Source organism: Bos grunniens, chromosome 26 (assembly GCF_055505025.1).
Source record: "Bos grunniens cultivar Pamir isolate PY7600 chromosome 26, Bosgru_T2T1.0, whole genome shotgun sequence".
Classification (NCBI taxonomy): Eukaryota; Metazoa; Chordata; class Mammalia; order Artiodactyla; family Bovidae; genus Bos; species Bos grunniens.
In genome coordinates, this window is record NC_141190.1 from 24,833,113 (window position 1) to 24,853,018 (window position 19,906).

The 19,906-nt window shown below is 40.2% G+C and overlaps 1 protein-coding gene across 8 annotated transcripts in view; it reads right to left on the reverse strand.

Annotated features, from left to right (window-relative positions):
- The window catches only part of CFAP43 (cilia and flagella associated protein 43), a 100,749-nt gene that overhangs the window by 12,741 nt on the left and 68,102 nt on the right, over positions 1 to 19,906 (reverse strand). For 6 of the 8 annotated variants that reach the window (XR_015155844.1, XR_015155845.1, XM_086379281.1 and 3 more), the window contains 12 exons: positions 17,554 to 17,679; positions 15,130 to 15,234; positions 13,950 to 14,066; positions 12,815 to 13,042; positions 10,798 to 11,004; positions 9,783 to 9,872; positions 9,410 to 9,490; positions 8,419 to 8,544; positions 6,170 to 6,289; positions 2,769 to 2,876; positions 1,156 to 1,242; positions 148 to 236 (listed from right to left, as the gene is read on the reverse strand). Coding sequence is in view for 6 of the 8 variants with exons in the window: in XM_086379281.1 (XP_086235407.1) it covers positions 148 to 236; positions 1,156 to 1,242; positions 2,769 to 2,876; positions 6,170 to 6,289; positions 8,419 to 8,544; positions 9,410 to 9,490; positions 9,783 to 9,872; positions 10,798 to 11,004; positions 12,815 to 13,042; positions 13,950 to 14,066; positions 15,130 to 15,234; positions 17,554 to 17,679 (1,484 nt within the window). In the remaining 2 variants the exon portion in view is untranslated. The remainder of the gene's footprint in view (positions 1 to 147; positions 237 to 1,155; positions 1,243 to 2,768; positions 2,877 to 6,169; positions 6,290 to 8,418; positions 8,545 to 9,409; positions 9,491 to 9,782; positions 9,873 to 10,797; positions 11,005 to 12,814; positions 13,043 to 13,949; positions 14,067 to 15,129; positions 15,235 to 17,553; positions 17,680 to 19,906) is intronic. The other 2 variants (XM_086379282.1, XM_086379285.1) reach the window with 1 other exon arrangement.

Genomic DNA, 19,906 nt, shown 5'->3' on the forward strand with positions numbered 1-19,906 from the left:
TTTAAAAAACTGAGTTAAGATAAAAATACTTGGACATTTTCATGTAAATGATGTTACACTGAATATTATGAAATAATTTGGAGAAAAAGCTAAAATCTAATAACAATTTTTTTTTCTCAGAAACATGATAGCAAAGGAGAAACAAACCTTGGTCGGCGTTTAAAAAGTTTGTAGAGTATATCCACCTGATGACTGGGAATTTCAGAAAATTCCTTTTTAAAGCTGCGATCCAGAACCTAAAGAAAAACATATCATTCCCAGGATTGCAACTTTGTTCAGAAGGCTTTTATCTGTGAAAATACTCTTTAAAATATTAATTGTATCACTTTGATTTTTAAAAATCCATGAATATTTGGTTTATAACATAGACTTGTTAAAGGGTGACCACTCACTGTGCAAGGATTTCACAAAGATTTACCTTAAAGAAGAAGCACCTCAGTAAACTAAAAATATTATTTCATGTAAGAAGTCTTAGAAACCACTTAGAACTGAAGTGAAGTGAAAGTGAAGTGTTAGTCACTCAGTAGTGTCCAACTCTTTGCAGCCCTATAGACTGTAGCCTTCCAGGCTCCTCTGTCCTTGGGATTCTCCAGGCAAGAACACCAGTGTGGGTTGCCATTCCCTTCTCTAGGAAATCTTCTTGACCCAGGGTTTGAACCCAGGTCTCCTGCATTGCAGGCAGATTCTTTACTGTCTGAGCCACTAGGGTTTTATTTAGAACTGAAGTTTCACAAAATAATATTTATAAAACAGACAAGGTACCTCTATTTTGTTACATTCCATTCTATTCTTCTGTTTGCTTTTCTATCCTAGTCTTTTCCATTTATAAATCTGCTGGTCATAGCCTACTTAATTGATTTCATAACCAGCTAAGGGGGATTGCAACCTGAAGTTTGAAAGGCTCTGAAGTCTAGATGAGCTCTCTCTTTTTTTGTGCAAGAGAAAGTTTAAACCAGAGCAAAGTTTACAAACATTTATTTTACACAATGATTTTTAGAAATACACAATGGCATAGAATGGAGTTTACCCATAACTGAGAATTACAGTAGGAGAAAATGCTATGAGAAGATTAGATTGTATCCCTTTTAATCTTTCCCAAATCCAGGCAGCAGCAATGCTATCACACTGGGAAGTGACTGAGGCAACAGCTCTCACTTTGTCTTCCGCCAGTAAGTTGTCATAGTGTTCCTTGTACGTATCCAGGTCTTCTCTAGACTTCCGGATGGCCTCTGTGGTCTGGTTCTAGAATAACATCAGAAATAGAAGATTGGAACTGGAGAGTTTTCAGGATAAATACAAATATTGAGCATACTAAAAAGAACAAGGAATTCCCTGCCGCTGCTGCTAAGTCGCTTCAGTTGTGTCCGACTCTGTGTGACCCCATAGACGGCAGCCCACCAGGCTCCCCCGTCCCTGGGATTCTCCAACCAAGAACACTGGAGTGGGATGCCATTTCCTTCTCCAATGCATGAAAGTGAAAAGTGAAAGTGAAGTCGCTCAGTCATGTCTGACTCTTCGCAACCCCATGGACTACAGCCCACCAGGCTCCTCTGTCCATGGGATTTTCAGGCAAGAGTACTGGAGTGGGGTGCCATTGCCTTCTCCAGGGAATTCCCTAGTACAAGATTAATGTGAATTGAAGTATCAATTACAGATAACATTCATAGAAGAAAGTAAACCCACTGGAGGCTTTGAAAGGACAAACATCCAATCACCTGTTTCAAAGTGTAGCCAGCTCTGTACACGAGTGTGTAAGTGACCAGGGAGCATACTACACCCTTGGCAGAGCAGTGTGGGTGATGAAATTGCACAGGCTTGGGAGTCATGTGGGCCTGGGTTCTGAGAGACTGGATACATATTAGTAAATGGAGGATGGCCAGGCCATATATAAAAATAGAACTGGAGGCCCGGCTGGCGGAGATACCCGAGACCGCCATATTGAATAAGCAACCCGGCCTCTGAAGGGGTCGGTGTATAAAAAAAAAAAAAAAAAATAGAACTGACTCACAGTCTGCAACCAGCCAGGAATTGAAACCACAACCTCTGCTGTGATTGGCCCCTAAACTGTCAGAACTTGGTCAATAACTTTCAGCTTTCCTAATTTTTGCCATCACTTTCAACTGAGGACCAACCAGGGAAAGCCAAATCTGCTTCCCAAACCAAACACATAGGTAGCCCAGGTTCTAATTAACTTGCCCTAGGCTTCTCCATGCCAACAACTCTTAATCAGGATACAGCTGAAGCCCTTTCTTATTTTCATTAAATGGCTTTCTCATCCCCCAGCCTGCCTTTGCGTGTCTGGCAAACACAAGTGAATGTCATATGATACTTTAAATCATTCTTTCATAAATATCATTTATTAATACTATTAATAAAACCTGACATCTTTTGAAAATTATGTGACAAGCATTTTGTATTCATTGTATCTTTCATGAAACATATCTATTAGCATTTTAAAAAATATTACAGCTTTTCATTCTATAAGCTAACCCATTACTTACATATTTAGTGAAACAGAGTGCCAAATGGCCCAGAAAGAACAATACACCCTAGACAAGAGCTTGAAAATAGCTTTAATGGTTATGTCTTGTCCAAGGTCCCATAGCCAGTCAGTGGTTAAAAGTCCCAGACAGGCAGCCAAGGAACACACACACGTTTGAGAAGGAATGTAGAAAGAAAGAAGGGGCCAGGCAGGAGTGTGGACTCTTGTCAAGTGGGAGCAATTGGTCAGAAACTGCTGATACTCAGATATCAGACACTGTATTTACCCTTTCCTCCTGCTTCCTTGCAAGGTAGTTGTTCAGGAATGTTTCTCTGGAGCTTATTTCTTCATCCAACAGCAAAGAGAAAATAAGGTTGTTTATTTTCAATTCCTCCTGTAGAAATATTTTAAAAGGGGAAAAACAATCAATGTGCCCACCTGGGAAAGGATTTTCTATTGAGGGTCACAGACTTGGCACTCACCAAGCAAGTTTATGACACACGAGAAAGAGAAATTCTTTTCAAGGAAAAGGGAATATAAATTTGTAATAACTACTCAGTTGTTTTTACCTTTTTTCAATTTTCATCGCAAGATAAAACATATACATAGGAAAACACATAAAACAAATATATAGTTTAATGAGTTATTATTAAGACAAAACACCACTGTAATCACCACTCAATTCAAGAACTGGAGCTTAGCCACAGCCCTTCCATGTGCCCCCATCCTCATCTCAACTCCAATAATAACCATTGTCTTGAGTTTTGCAGTAATCACTTCCTTGTGTTTCTTTACAGTATTATTACCCAAATACGCATCTTCTGGGTATGACTGTATAACTTGTCTGTTGGAAAAACTGTCACATTTTGAAAGCCTATTATTATCCACAGGTTCTCTTTCAGCCCTTTCTTTCCCTCACATTTATTTGTAGTTATCTGTAGTTTCACCTAGTCTGAGTTTTGCTCACTGCTCACTTATGGTGAGTTCAACAGAGTCCTTTACCCCATGTGTTTCTTGAAAATTTGCAGCTGGGTCAGGGGACAGATCAGATCTGTGTCTTAAAAGACCATAGGGGACATGGTGTTTTTTGATCAGGAAACAGGTAGTGTCAAATTGTCTTTCTTTCTGAGACGTTAGCAGCTGTAGATCTCAGTGCTTAGGTTCATTAATCCTTTGAGAGCTGCAAAATGGTGATACTGTATTTCTAGCATTCCTTCTTCACTTATTAATTGAAATCCTTTCATAAAGGCATGCTTCTCCCTATCTGCTATTTGGTTACCTGGCAGTGTAGTTCATACAGAAAAGCAGAGTAAATTCCTGACGCTTTCTCTTTATTAGTTTTTAGATAATAAACTGGAGAAGGCAGTGGCAACCCACTCCAGTACTCTTGCTGGAAAATCCCATGGACGGGGGAGCCCGGTAGGCTGCAGTCCACGGGGTCGCTAAGAGTCGGACACAACTGAGCAATTTCACTTTCACTTTCATGCATTGGAGAAGGAAATGGCAACCCACTCCAGTATTTTTGCCTGGAGAGTACCAGGGACGGAGGAGCCTGGTGGGCTGCTGTCTATGGGCTCGCACAGAGTCGGCCACGACTGAAGCGACTTAGCAGCAGCAGCAGCAGCAAATAAACTGGTTGTTATCCTTTGAAGGCATTTTTAAAACATCACAAATTCATTAACCTAATAAATTTGATAGGCTTCAATTAATTGCAATTGTTATCATTGTTGAATCTTAAATTGTCCCATTTAGGGGATCTTCTAAAGTGGACTCCTTTTGATAGTAGCCTTTAATAATTTCCTCATTGTCTTGTATGAAAATCTTCCCTGGTGGCTCAGATGGTAAAGCATCTGCCTAGAATGCGGGAGACCCGGGTTCAATTCCTGGGTCGGAAAGATTTCCTGGAGAAGGAAATGGCACCCCACTCCAGTATTTTTGCCTGGAAAAACCCATGGATGGAGGAGCCTGATAGGCTATAGTCCATGGGGTCACAAAGGGTCAGACACGACTGAGTGACTTCACTTATATGAAAGGATGTTTTAAATATGTCTTTTAAAAATAACAGCTTTAATAAGATGTGTTTCACAATCCATACAATTCGGTTCTTTAAAGTCTGTAGTTCAGTGGTTTTTAAACTTATATTCTCAGTTGTGCGACCAACACCACAATTTTAGAGTATTTCAGCACTTTAAAAAAAAAATCCGTTAGCAGTCATTTCGCATTTCTCCCCACACCTTCCAGAGGTCTTCCTGCCTCCACCCCAAGGCAACTGCTAATTAACTTTGTCTCTATGGATTTGCCTCTTCTGGACATTTCATATAAATAGAATCACTCAACATGTGGCCCAGAGTGTCTGGCTTCATTCACTCAGCATGCTTTCCAGGTTCATTCATGTGGTAGAATGTATTAGTACTTTTTATTGTTGAATAATATGCCATTACATGAATAAACAACATTTTATTTATTCATTTCACAGTTGGACATTTGGGTTATTTCCACTTTGGGGCCATTATGATTAATGCACTCCTATGACTAATGCTGGAGCACTCATTCTCAATCTCCCCCACCAACTACTATATGCACACATTCCCTCCCTCCTGGGCCTGTGACCATGTTCTTCTCTCTGTGGCCACAACTCCTGAGGAACAGCCCGTCTCCCATGGCTACAGGTCTTACTGGGTCCTGGGAATAGTGCCCTTCCCTTGCCTCTTTAGCTCTAGTCATGATACTGGCTTCCCATTACCTCTAGTCTCTGGGAGTTTCACCACTCTTTGCTGTTTCCCTTAACCCTGCCCATACCTCAGTTAGGAGTCCCTGCATTCCCTCTCTTAAATGTAACCCTTTCAGGGTATTTTTCCTGTTGGGACCCTGACAATACAGATACTGTCCAGGAGCTTCCTTAACTCCTCTCATCTTTCTTGGTTGATCCCCTTTGCTTTGGTGAGATTCATCTTCCATTAACTTGCAGAGAATGGGTGCTCAAAAATTTTTGAGACCTTGCATTTCTCAAAATATCATTACTCTCTTTTTACATTCAATTAATAGTTTGGTCTGACATAGAATCTGTTAGGAATAATTTTCCCTCAGAATTTAAAGGCTTCATTCTTCGTCTTCTTGTTTTTAAGTTATTGTATACTTCATTTACATTCTTACTGCTGAATCAAAGTAAGTCAGATTTTTCATCTGATTTTTTGGGGCATGTAGACTATTTGGTCATTCCACATATAGGATGAGCCCAACCCTTTGCCAGTTGCTGGAAATATAAGGATGAACAAGAGAGACTCAGTCCCTACCCTCATGGAGCTTAGTCTTGGGAGCATTAAAAAGTAACTCAATAAATTAAAATTCAGTTGTACTAAGTGATAGAAAGTAAAAGAACAGAATATATAACAGGAAGATCTAACCTAGTTGGGACCTGACAGATGCGTAAATATAGTGCAGGAAGCAAAGAGGTTGGAAGACAGTATTATTGGCAGAGTTGGGAGCAAGGAGGTGGTGTGAACCAGGTGGCAGAGAGTGGAACATGGCAAGTGAGGGGGCGGGTGGTACAGATGAGGCTGGAACAGGATGCAGGGCCAGCAGGTCAGGGCCTTCCTGCCAGACAGGGTGCTGGTCTTTATCATAAGAAGAGTGAAAGGCCTTGGAGGCTCCTTAAAAGAATGTCATATAAGTGAGGCTTTTATTTACCTGGTTGACAACCATCTCTGCCTTCACTCTCCTTTCAAAGAGTCTTTTCAAATGTTCATCAAAATTCTGTGTGCCTTCTTGAATAGAATTTTGAAGTTTCTTCATTTCTGTTTCTAAAGACTAAAAGGAATCAGCAGCAAAGTTAACATGTTGGAACATCAGATGTTCCTAGGGAGTGATTGTTTACATTTTGCCAAAAGGAAGGGGCAGGTGGAGGGCAGGCCTTGTGAGGTGTTCTGGGCTTCCCCTTCAGCCACAGATGTTACTCCTGGGTCTGTTATATTGTCTCTCTACTTTTACATATGTTTGACATTTTCCATAATACAAAGGTTTTGTTTTTTTTTTAAATAAACCTACAAAGGAGTCTTTTTTCTTTTGTAAATATAAGAGATGTATACAACACCTAAGACTACAGCATGCATCTACGGGAAAATCCAGTAGAGAGGGGCAAACTGGTGCTGCAGGGAAATGGGGGCGAGGGTTGGAGCGACAGCATTAAGCAGATGGATGGGACGGGACCCAGCGCATGGAGTGGAACACGAGGCGTGGGTGGCTACAAGGCCATTTTACCCACAAGGAACAGAAAGGGAGGAAGGATATATGGATTCAAGGCGGGTGGGTGGTAGATGTGGTGGGAGAAAGGTAAGGAAAATCTCTTCTAGTTGCTCCTCTTCTCTGAGCGAAACCAAGGGGAGAGTTGAGGGTCAGGTGTCCGAAGTCCGAGGACAGAGGAGAGCACACGGCATGATCCTCTAGGATCTTGCCACTTAAAGTGTAGACTACCGACCAGCAGCAGCAGCTGAACCGTGTGGTTGCTCAACAGAAATGGAGAATCTCAGGGGGCTTCTCTGTCCTCAGGATGAAAAAATCTGAATCTGTATTTTAAAAAAGATCCACCAGGTTAAACCAGGGGGAAACTGAAAGCTGCGGGGGATAGCATCGTTGAGCAGCTTTAAGAACCCAATAAAGACTAAGGTCATCAGAGTGAAACCATGGAGCATTTTTTCTTTTCTTTTTTTTAATGATCTCACAGTGATTTAATTTTTTAATTTTTCTTAATACTATGAGTGTGAACTATTATTTTTATTCTTTAAAATAGCTAACATGGGGTCATTTCCTGAGTTTGGGGGCAATGCTAAGAAAACTACAGGTATTGCCTTCTTGCATTCCCACAACAGTACAGAAGGAAGGTTCCAGAATGGCCATTTTACAGATGAGGAGACAGGTTTTGAGAGATAATAACATTTCCACGAGCCACATTGGATGCAAACTGTCCAACTCCAAAAGCAAAACTTATAGTCACTTTGTTATATTTCTTCACCCACTGTATGGTGTGAATGCAGAAAAAGTTGAGTGCTGGTTTAATCAAGGCTGACTTTTTACCAGGTGAGCATGGTCAAGGGGCAGGGGGTGAAGCTGTAGGCTAGAGACCATTTTACAGTGCAAGACCATGGAGCAAATGCCACCACTTTAGGCATCTGAATTCTGTTAACTTCTTGACATCTTTACTGCACTCAGAACTACTTATTTTGGATAAAACGCAAGGGCACTGTTAGAGGACTGCAGTGAATAAAAACAGGGACCAGTTAACAATAGGTTCAAAGGAGATGTTCATAAAATATGGCCTCTATAAAGCTGACAAACTGTCCTGCCTTGAATGACGGTATGATTTTACTTTCTTCACAGAAGGATAAATATTAACTTGGTTGTATACCATCACCTTTTACATGTCTATTAGAATTGTAAGCAATTTCAATGTTGGAATGTTTCTTTATGATGGAAAGAGAAAAGTAGGAGACCTGCATTTCAAAAATCTCAAATTAGAATTCTATTGATTGCGTCATTCTTCTTTCAAGTCTTTTCCTGGAAATTGAGAGCAAATACAGCAAGAGCCTACAGCTTAAATTGATGTAGGCAAGAGACAGAAGTACCTTACGGTGCCTTGAACATACTGTCATAGGAGTTCATTAAACATCTGAAGAATGACTGGAGGATCAAATGAATTGAAATGATGTAAAATGGGAAATCAATAAGAACCTTCAATTTTGCTGTGTGTTCTTATTGTTTAAAATTGTTCTAAGTCTTTAAATTTATCTGCATTCACTTCCTCAAATTCTGTTGAGAGTTTAAGCTGAAACAACATCCTGAGGTTACTAAAGGCACTGAGAAAATGCCTTTTGAAATGTCATTTGAAAAGATACTGAAACAAAACCCTTGGTAACATAGGCCATATTCTCTGCTCTTCTGACCTTTCTATACTTATCTCTTTCTTCATTTAACTCCTTGACTTTTTTCTCATACTCTTTGAAGAGCTTCCTTTCCTCTTCAGACCACAAAGCATCAGGTTTTACCATGAACGGAGGCTGAGGAATCACCTGAAGAAATAAAGGAAAGCATCTAGGTTAAATATAAATGTAGCAATACAGTAAAACTCACAGTTACTGTTACAGTTTTTAAAAAGAGCCCTTTAAAAGGGTATAGTTCTTTACATTGGTGAGACAATGACCTAACGCTTTGACCAAAGGATATGAAAAAATGTTACAACTGTTTTTCTGTGACTTAAGCCAGGGTGAATAGTTTGGGATGAACCCTGATTCCGAGCTGACAAGTTCAGACTTGCAAGTTGATATCCTCATAGCTAGAGCTATGTCAGAGCTCCAGGGATACCTATATCAGGTATCAAAGGGCATGTTCCTTGGTGTATCTGGAGAATTACAGGTGAAATTTTATCCCTGCTTTTTTTTTTTTTTTTATCCCTGCTTTCTGTAGAGACCAAAACCACTGTAGTTGCTTTTTCAGTTGTTCATTTGTTGGCTTTTTTCCAGATTGGAGGACAAGCCTGTGGTTCCAAACTTCTTATTTGCCTGGTACATGTTTATAAGGTACTGAGTAAAGTGAAAATGTTAGTCACTCCGTCATGTCCAACTCTATGCTGCCCCATGGACTATAGCCCGCCAGGCTCCTCTGTCCATAGAATTCTCCAGGCAAGAATACTGGAGTGGGTTGCCATTCCCTTCTCCAGGGGATCTTCCTGACTTAGGAATCGAACCTGGGTATCCTGCACTGCAGGCAGATTCTTTACTGTCTGAGCCACCAGGGAAGCCCTTATGAGGCACTGGGGGTGGTGTATTTATTGCTGTAGAATTTCTAAAATTTAGGTTCACATAGGAAAAAATGGTCATGTTTAAGTAGCTCGCTCCATCCCATTCCACCTTCCATAAGGATGGCCAGGAATCTCACCATTCTCAAAATGTCTTCCTTCTTGACTTCCAGAACTCCTCCCATCATGTCCATGAGGGCTCGGCGTCTGGAGTCAGGGCCCTTGGGAAAGAGCCAGGGTCAGAGAGGGTCACTGAGACAGAGAGCACTCCAGTGGCACTAGGGACAGCCCCACCCCAATGTGAGATTGATTGTATTTAGGACTGGGGAGGGTGGGCAGTGGCATGCGTGGAGGGGAGAAGAAGCCACTGAGATTCCAGTGACCTCTGACCACGACGAATGCCCTAATGTGTCTCTCTGGTGGAGTAAAGTACAAGACTATTCAACCAAGTGAGGAACAAGTATCCCTGAAAGGAAAAAGGGTCTTAGGTACAACCAGAGAAAAACTGCATACCCGTGTCAGAAGCAATCGCTCCATTTCACGGGTCACAAGCAAGTCTGTTTTGGCTTTTTGCCATGGTTTAATATGTCTTTGAGCTGAAATCTGAAAGAGAAAATGTAGTTTCCTGCTGTTACTCTTACAAAACTCAAACCAAAGTTACCTTCTACACACTGGGAGGAGGTTAGACGGAATTAGGGGGATAGAGGGAATACCCAGGTTTTGCCACCAATTTCCTATTTTGGAATGAAGATGAGATCCAAAATGAGAGAGTTAGAAAAATAGATGATTACTTTCAACAGGGACTGTTAGTGCTACTATTACCTCTAAGCAACACTTTTATCTTTTGCCCTGAAATAATCAAGATTGTTTCATGTGAGCAAAGGTATTCTCTTTGAATCACTTCTTATAAATGAAATATGGTCATATTTGAAATGTTCTCTTTAGGTATTTAATTGTAACTGTCTCAGTGCCAAACAGGTTTTAAGAAGGCTGTCCAGTGAGCCCCTTCCTCTGGAACCCACACTGTTGTAATGGCTACATAATTACTGGAGCTCCATCAGTCTCATTCCCATGATGTGACCCAACCTCTATGGCTATAGGTGCTGGACCCAAGTTGGCCCAAGGAGCCTCTTTCCAGGCAAATCTGGACCTATGACTAAGAGATTATCATTTGGACCAGATGTTCTCTAGAATATAGGAGATGTAACACAGAAACTACTAGAGGCCGCTGAAATGCAGACAGAAGTCAATCAAAAGATGAAGAAAGAGCACCTCTGGTCTCCTCACAAGGCTCTGGTATGTGGTTCCTGCTTCTTTCTAGGCTTGGTGTCCAAATCTTGTCTGGACTCCATGGGATTCATAAAAGAAATCCTCATTATTTCTGGGGCTATGTTAGCTGATTTTGTTACTTATAACCAAGATTTCTACCTTATACAGTTGCTTCTAGCAGCAAAAACAAGAAGAATAAATAAGAGCCTGGAAAATGTCGTGAGAAAGAAGGCGAGAGATGATACACAGATAATCATACCTCACTACTTTCCACAACAAGTGTTCTCTCTGGCTTTTCACAGTCCTCGAATTCTGGTTGCCAGACTGATTCTTCCAACTGCAGATCTAAAATAATTTCTTTAATCCTTATATTTTTTTCCTTCACACGTGCAATTTCAATCTCTTTTTGTTTATATGCGGCATCAAACTCACTATTGAAAGCTGTTTTTACCTTGTAAATAATATCCTGAAATATCAATGTTATTATAAACACATCATGTATTATACCCTTACTGGCAACATGGGCCCACATTTTTACTTTTTCTCCAAAATCATTTTATAAATTATACACAAGTTAATCTAAAATACTGTTTGCATTAAGTCATTTTTTGGTTCAGTAATCTATAGTAGCATCTGACCATGAGCAGGATTAAGGCAACAGCATAACTGTTACACCACAATGTATACCAGAAATGTACATTGTAATTCAGTGTGCAGCTATATTAACAAATGCTCAAGTGGATAATGGATATGTGGAGGCTCTTTGGACTATTTTCTCTACTTTTGTGTATGCTTTTTTTTTTTTAATCCATCATAAGAACATTTGAAAAGCAACATTCAGTATTTGGGCTTCCCTGGTGGCTCAGATGGTAAAGAATCTGCCTTCAATGCAGGAAACCAGGGTTTGATCTCTGGGTCAGGAAGATCAACTGGAGATGGGAATAGCTACCCACTTCAGTACTCTTGCCTGAAGAATTCCATGGACAGAGGAGCCTGGTGGGCTACAGTCTGTGGGGTTGCAAAGAGCCAGACACGATTGAGCTACTAACACTCTCATTCAGTATTTAAGTTGGGAAAAGTCTTTTTTTTTGGAATCGTGTTTGGGTAGACGAGGTGAAGAGAAGATGGGTTGTAGAGGTTGTTTGGAGAAGCTCCCAAAGAAGCACAACCATGTACAATATTCTTCCTCTGTATGGACAGGTCATTTTTAACTAGAAAGGGAGCCCAAGCTAGCTAGTTGGATCAGCCAATTACTAAGGTATCTCTGGTTTGGCAACTGCTTTGCCCCTAGCTCTACTGATGAGTAGAATGATGGGTCAAACTAAAAGTAGACTTAATTTTATCACCAGAGCTCAGTCTACGTATCTATTCTACTGAAGATGAAACCATTAAAGCAGGGTGGAAAATGGTCTTAGCAGCTGGCACCAGAATTTCTCCTAGCCTGAAAATACTTTCTGTAGAGAAGAGGTTTTAATAAAGTGGCAGGAAGGTGGGACACTGAGGGCATAAGTCAGCAGAAGCTAAGCAACCAAAGAGATAACTAAACAGTTCTCAGAATAAATACATAGGAATTTCAGGTATTGGAGGAGATGAAGAAGAGAAAAAATAGGAAGAGACAGCAGAATAACATAGTAGGAAGTTAGAACTCAAATTGCAGACAGGGCTGAAAGATTTTCAGGAACAGGGATGACCAAACATTAAATATCAAACCATCTGCATTGGTGCAATCTCAAGTTACTGGGTTTTCAAAAGCCTTCAGTTGGCATGTACAGGTGGTGTGTTCTGAAGCTGACTTGTTGGGTTGAAAGTGAGGAGGAGCTTAGAGCCTGAAGGACACCATACCTTATCCCTGAGCCCCAGAACTTATAGAAATCTTAGAAAGGAAATGGTATTTCCCCAGGTTAAGGAGATAGATAAGCAATCACATCTTGATCTTACAAGGAGTTCCTAACTGACATCTGGGTTACCTAGAAGGTGGCATTCAAGGATTTCTTTTATCTTTGAGCTTCCCAAAGATCTTTGTAGAAAGATGCTTTGTGATGTTAGCCAGTGGAGGGTTCTCTTTACAAAACCTGGTATCACAGAACCCACTCCACATTGATGAAAACAACTCTTGTCCATAAGCCCTGTTTAAAGAAAATGGAGCTAGCCATCTGCATGTTTCTCTGTGTACTTTAAGGACATCATTTGATTGGCATTAGATTTCAGTTTGAGCCTTTGCAGGACACTTCATGGAAAGTTTGAGGTTTTCAAAGATAAAGAAAAAATTCACCCACTTTCAGCAATATAATTTGGTTGATTTTCTCCTCTCTGGAATGAAGTTCCAGTTGGCTTGACAATAAAGAGGCATGTACCCTAAAATCAGTACTCAGACTGCCAAGCATGTAATTGGGCAAGCTGGTATCTTTTACTGTCCCATCTTCTTCCTCTTCTTCATCCTCCTCTTCATGATGCTTTTTAACCAATGTAATTGCAGACTGAACCTCTACAATTTCTTTCCGTAGCTAAATATAGAAAAAGAAAGATGAAATGAGAGTTATGCAATAAGAATTCTCTAAAGAGCAAGTTTGAGACAACTTAATTATTTCAACAAGTATTTTAAAATGTTAATTGTCTTGCCAGCAACTGAATTTAAAGTGATGGATAGTTCCTGAACCTGCTGAAGAGAAAGCTTCAGAAACTGATAAACTGTGGATAAATCATGAAACTAAAAAATGTTCTTCATAGTGTGTAATATTCATATTCTTCTGTCAGGATGACAGCTGCTTGTAAATATTTTGAGTCTTTCTTGGTACTTAAGCATTAAAAAATATACCTTCTCTTCATGTTTTACAGGAACTTATTCCCATAGGACTGCTATATGTAGGCAAGAAGAATTAAGCATGCCTTCAATTTATGTTTCAGAAAAAGAATGAATGCAAAGTTCTGGCCGAAATGAAACTATACCAATTGGACAGTATTTTTAAGTGGTTTGACAGAGATTGTTGGGAGGGAAATGCTAGGACTACTTTAGGAAAACCATAAATCCCAGCAAAACAGATTCTACTTCATCCCTGGCCAACTATCTTAAAATATAATCCCCAGTGATAAGAGATGATAAAAATGAGTTATGAGTGGATGAAGAATTCATGACTAGAACAAGAACAAACTCCCAGATATAATTTTTACAAGTATATCATCATATTTGAGGGATGTTCAAAGTTGTTAGGATATAGGTTCTAGACTTACTATTGAGATATAGGCTCCTGTATTCATTAGAATATGTTGTACATGTGAACAAGGACCACAAATACAAACATAAACAATATCTAGCCTTATCTTAAGTAGTATTCCAACTCAAGTCTGTATGAAGGAAATACTGAAATAGAAAACATCGTATATAAACACACATATATATATTTAAAATTGTACTTTAAGACACTCTGTTTCAATCTTCTTTTGCTGCAAAACTCTCTTCAATTCTTTCAACTCCTCATCTGTGCGTTCTTTCATTGGGAAGTTCTCAACCACATAGGGGATGTGAAAGCACTTGGGGGTGAAAAAAGCAAAATGAAAAAAAATACATTTTCAGTACAATTATGTGTATCTGGGGCACTGTAGGAGATGTTTTCTCTGATTAAAACTAATTCATAGGTTACCATCCTGCATAAGCAAAATGGCTGATGGAAGTTTTTAAAAAAGAACAATGCATGCCATCAGTATTGGTGTAACCTTTGTAAGAAAATACTGTACTTTTGTGAAAGATCTATTTCTAGAGCAGTGCTTCTCAACTAGAAGTGATTTTGCCTGCCCCTGTCCCCTCCTCTTCAGGCCCCCAGGGACGTTTGGCAAAGTCTGGAGACAGTTTTGACTGTCACTGATGGGCGTGGTGGACTCTACTGGGGCCTAGTGGACAGAGGCTAGGAAGGTTGCAAAAATCCTCCAATTCACAGGACAGCACCCATAACAAAGAATTATCTGGCCCCAAATGTGCCGTTCTCAAGAAACCCTGTTTTAGAGCAATACTCGAGCTCATAAATGTAGGGTGACCAATACTTCATGATCTAAACAGATGGCATATTTAAAAGTGAAAAAGGTGCTGTTAATAGCTACTCCAGGATCACAGGCATAAACTGGGACTTTAGGTTACCTAGACAAAGAGGGAAACTGCGTTGGGAGGAATCTTAATAAAAAGGCACAAAAACAGCCCTTTAGAAAATGTGAAGCTAGACACAGGTAGAAATGTGAACATTACTAGATCTAGTTTTCAATCTGTGTGGAATGTGAGTGAGGTGGCTTCTTCGGAATAGACATATTGAGACTTGGATGCAGGTGGTGTCATAGAGGAAAGAGAGAAAGAGGTGTAAGACAAATCTTAAGAGATGCTGGTTTAGAAGCACATGGGGACCGAGCAGAGAGGGAAGAATTAAGACCCAGAGAAAGTGACACACGGAGGTGGATTCAGCACAGGAAGGGGCAAGGCATGGTGTGCTTTCCTATGTATGGACTTTCCTGCACTTTTTCTTTTTAAAATTTTCTGCCATGAGACTTTCAATGAAAATTTTCATTGGCTAAGATGTACTTGAAGTACATCTTAGGTAACGTCTGTTACCTTAAGAGCTCGGCCTTTCACAGCCATTGAATTCCAGCATTCTTCTTTGATGATTTCAGCCAAATATCTCTTGGCTAGGTTTTGCATCTCAACATCCTTCCTTATCTTAAAGAACACAGAAGGGAAAAACAATGTTGAAAATGTGACCTCAAAGAAAATAGCTTGACTGTAAATTCCTTAACCAGATGTACCTGGAGGGGGTATTCCCTATCTTTGAGAACCTAAGGTTTAGTCTGGAGGCTCAGGATTCCCTTCCTTGAGGACCAGGGTGTCAACATGAACACCACTAAGGGCAGGCAGATCCTACACAGGAGCCAAGGCAGGTGTACGGGCCGTTGCACAGCTGTGTTAGCTAGATAGCCATACACACTTCGCAGAGCTGGCTGGCTGGTGCAAGGCGGTGAAGCAAACCCACTGTGCCAAGTATTCTTGTTTTATTAGAAAGTTTGAAATAGCTAAAAATGTTGGCTTAATTCTTGTCAACACATATCTGAAGGGCCAGTTTGTGACCTCTGTCTTGGGGTCTTTACTGTACTAAATTCTTTTATTTACATCCACCTTGAAATGAACGTTCTACTACTCCTGGGGATTGTATGATGTACTTTTTCCCATTTAGAAACATATGTTACCTTAATTAGCTTTTATCTCCTTAATTGATTCTATTACCTAATATTTAAGTGATGAAGTATTCTTATTTTAATAGAATTTACCAAAAGAGCTAGCCTGAAACTGACACCCAACAATCTTTAGTTGTTAGGGTCCTCTTCAGAATATTTTTTCAAAAAATTTTTTTTACTGAAATGTAGTTGATTTACAATGTTGTGCAGACCTTTTTTTTTAAATTTCACTTTGTTGGAAGAATTATTAGAAAACTAGCTGAGAATAGTGTCTCCCAGATTCATTCATTCACTCATTCATTTTTATTTTATTCATTGTCTGAACAAATACCATGTTTAATTTGCATTTTGTTTTTGATTTTGTCCATTGAGTTAATGGCTAAAACAGTTTAAAATTACTTTTTCTTAAATAAACAGCTCTTTTGGCATATCAGTTGTCAGAATCTGACTGATTTCCAGGGCCCTTTCAGGCCTTCCCTTTACTACTTCTGAGGCTACTTGATCAACCCTTTCAGAAAAATATTAATACTGTTGGACAGTATTACTATTATGCATTAATTAATATTAATTAATGTCCACGTGGTCATTATTGGGCTTTGGTCTTTTCCTTATTGGTGGGATCCTGGCCAGAGCTGGCTAGTAGCCTGGTCTCTTTAGGACAGGGATCCCTTGCTCTTCCCAGGGACAAATATTCTGCTCCCAGGTGGATTTATGGTGCCATCTGCTAACAGCGTTCTGTCCTGGACTGTTGGGTTCTACTATCACATCCAGTGTAGGGCTGATATCTCCTCAAAAGCCCAGAGTCCAGGAAAAATAAACAACATGAGGGAAATGAGCATGTGAAGAGCCTATCTCTGTACCAAAGTCTGAGTCAGAGGATCAAGGAAGCTCCTCCAGGGATGCACAGGAATTTGATAAGAAACAAGGAGTGGGGCCTCTGGGGCAGAAGCATGGGTTGGAGTCGAGTGAGCACAGTGGCTGCATCAGTGGTCAGGCATCCAGAGGGGCGGGTTCACGGGGTCAAGTGGTCAGACATGAGCTTAAAGAAAGCAGCAATGAGAGGATGAGGATGGGAGCAGGCATCTAAGCCAACTCATTTTAGGGTGGTCAAGATGAATGGGCTGGGAGAAGCTGGTGGTATCCCAGGCCCGAGTGAGGCCAGGGCCAATGAGGATGAGCCAGACGCATGGTGGGCAAGACCAGGACTGCTTCCTGACTCTGACTCAAGTTGTATTCTCTTAACCAAGTGGCTTAGTGTCTATGACGTGGTTCCCTTAAGTGAGGAAAACAATAACCTACCTTTTTGGGTTGTTACAACAATCAAATAACATTCAAAAAGGCCCTAGCTTGGTTCCTATCTGTTATAATAAGAAAAGGGGATACATTGCTAGTCTTCTCCAACCACTTTCACAATGGCTATAGTGTAGATGGTGCTCAAAGATTAGAAGAATCAGTGAGTACAGGAAGAATGATTTCAACTCTAATTAAGAAAGGGCTTACTAAACAAAAAAATGTTTGAAGTTGGTTTCAGGTGGCTGAGGAGACTTTCAAAAATGTTCAAATATATGGCAGAAGATGGTTGTCATAAAGTCATGGTGAAGAGACAACAGTTGTCTGGCTGGTCTAGATGCTCTTCTTCCCCATAACTTCTCTGACTCATTCCATTATATACACTAAGTTTGCTTTATTCACATTATGGTAGAAAAGTTTTATTTTATTTGCATTATTCTGGTAAAGTTCTCCTTCCCATTTTCTTTTTACTTTCTTTATTAAATCTTTATGGTGCTTAAATAAAGTTTTTCCCTACCTTTTCCACTTCTTGCTCATTTTCATTACGCAGCCTTTCCAGTTCTTCAAGATCCAGGCCAAATTCTTGTTGCTCTAATTTTGCAATATCATCTACTGCTTCATTTTCTTCCATCATGTCAAGAACCTGAATTTTCAAGTAGGAAAGGTTGGAGATGAGTAAACAGTTAAACTTTAAAGAGATGCTTCCTTGAGTCTCTTCAGATAGCAACCAATAAAAAATAGATTTTCTGTTTATCTAAACGTAACTGTCAAGCAAAGAATTAGGTTAGAGGGTTAATTCATAAAAGCTTACTTATCTAAAAACAACAAAAATATGTAATGATATTAAGAAATTAGATATTTAGGTATGCTAATGGTATTCTTCTTAAGTATTTTCAGAGTTCTTATCTTTTAGATACATATACTTAAATAATTAAAGGTGAAATGATATGAAATCCAGGATAGTTTTCAAAAAAATATCCTGGAGGATATTGTATATGTGCATGGTGAGAGGTGCATGGGAGAGGATGGGTATATGTGCATGCTCAGTCACTTAGTCATGTCTAACTCTGTGCAACCCCATGACTCCTCTGTCCATGGGATTCTCCAGGGAAGAATACTGGAGTGGGTTGCCATTCTCTTCTCCAGAGGATCTTCCCGACTCAGGGATCAAACCCAAGTTTCCTTGGGTTTGATCTCCAGCATTAGCAGGCGAATTCTTTACCACTGAGCCACTTGGGAAGCCCTAGTGGATGGTGTATAGGAAACATTATTAGTGATTAGATTTATTAGATTATTATTCCTTCTATTTATATGTATATTTGAATATTTCTATAATAAAAATATCTTTAAAAGTTTATAGCTTCAAAAGATTCAGAGACAAATGACACATCAATTCAGTTCAGTTCAGTCGCTCAGTCATGTCCAACTCTTTGTGACCCCATGAACCACAGCATGCCAGGCCTCCCTGTCCATCACCAACTCCTGGAGTCCACCCAAACCCATGTCCATTGAGTCGGTGATGTCATCCAACCATCTCATCCTCTGTCATCCCCTTCTCCTCCTGCCCTCAATCTTTCCCAGCATCAGGGTCTTTTCAAATGAGTCAGCTCTTCACATCAGGTGGCCAAAGTACTGGAGTTTCAGCTTCAACATCAGTCCTTCCAATGAACACCCAGGACTGATCTCCTTTAGGATGGACTGGTTGGATTTCCTTGCAGTCCAGGGGACTCTCAAGAGTCTTCTCCAACACCATAGTTCAAAATAATTGATTCTTTGGCGCTCAGCTTTCTTTATAGTCCAACTCTCACATCCATACATGACCACTGGAAAGACCATAGCCTTGACTAGATGGACCTTTGTTGGCAAAGTAATGTCTCTGCTTTTTAATATGCTGTCTAGGTTGATTATAACATTCCAAGGAGTAAGCGTCTTTTAATTTCATGGCTACAATCATCATCTGCAGTGATTTTGGAGCCCAGAAAAATAAAGTCAGCCACTGTTTCCCCATCTATTTGCCATAAAGTAATAGGACTGTGTGGATCACAATAAACTGTGGAAAATTCTGAAAGAGATGGGAATACCAGACCACCTGATCTGCCTCTTGAGAAATTTGTATGCAGGTCAGGAAGCAACAGTTAGAACTGGACATGGAACAACAGACTGGTTCCAAATAGGAAAAGGAGTACGTCAAGGCTGTATATTGTCACCCTGCTTATTTAACGTCTATGCAGAGTACATCATGAGAAACAGAGGAGAGTGAAAAAGTTGGCTTAAATCTCAACATTCAGAAAACGAAGATCATGGCATCCGGTCCCATCACTTCATGGGAAATAGATGGGGAAACAGTGGAAACAGTGTCAGACTTTATTTTTCTGGGCTCCAAAATCACTGCAGATGGTGACTGCAGCCATGAAATTAAAAGACACTTACTTCTTGGAAGCAAAGTTATGACCAACCTAGATAGCATATTCAAAAGCAGAGACATTACTTTGCCAACAAAGGTTCGTCTAGTCAAGGCTATGGTTTTTCCTGTGGTCATGTATGGATGTGAGAGTTGGACTGTGAAGAAGGCTGAGCGCCGAAGAATTGATGCTTTTGAACTGTGGTGTTGGAGAAGACTCTTGGGAGTCCCTTGGACTGCAAGGAGACCCAACCAGTCCATTCTGAAGGAGATCAGTCCTGGGATTTCTTTGGAAGGAATGATGCTAAAGCTGAAACTCCAGTACTTTGGCCACCTCATGCGAAGAGTTGACTCATTGGAAGAGACTCTGATGCTGGGAGGGATTGGGGGCAAAAGGAGAAGGGGATGACAGAGGATGAGATGGCTGGATGGCATCAGTGACTCGATGGATGTGAGTCTGAGTGAACTC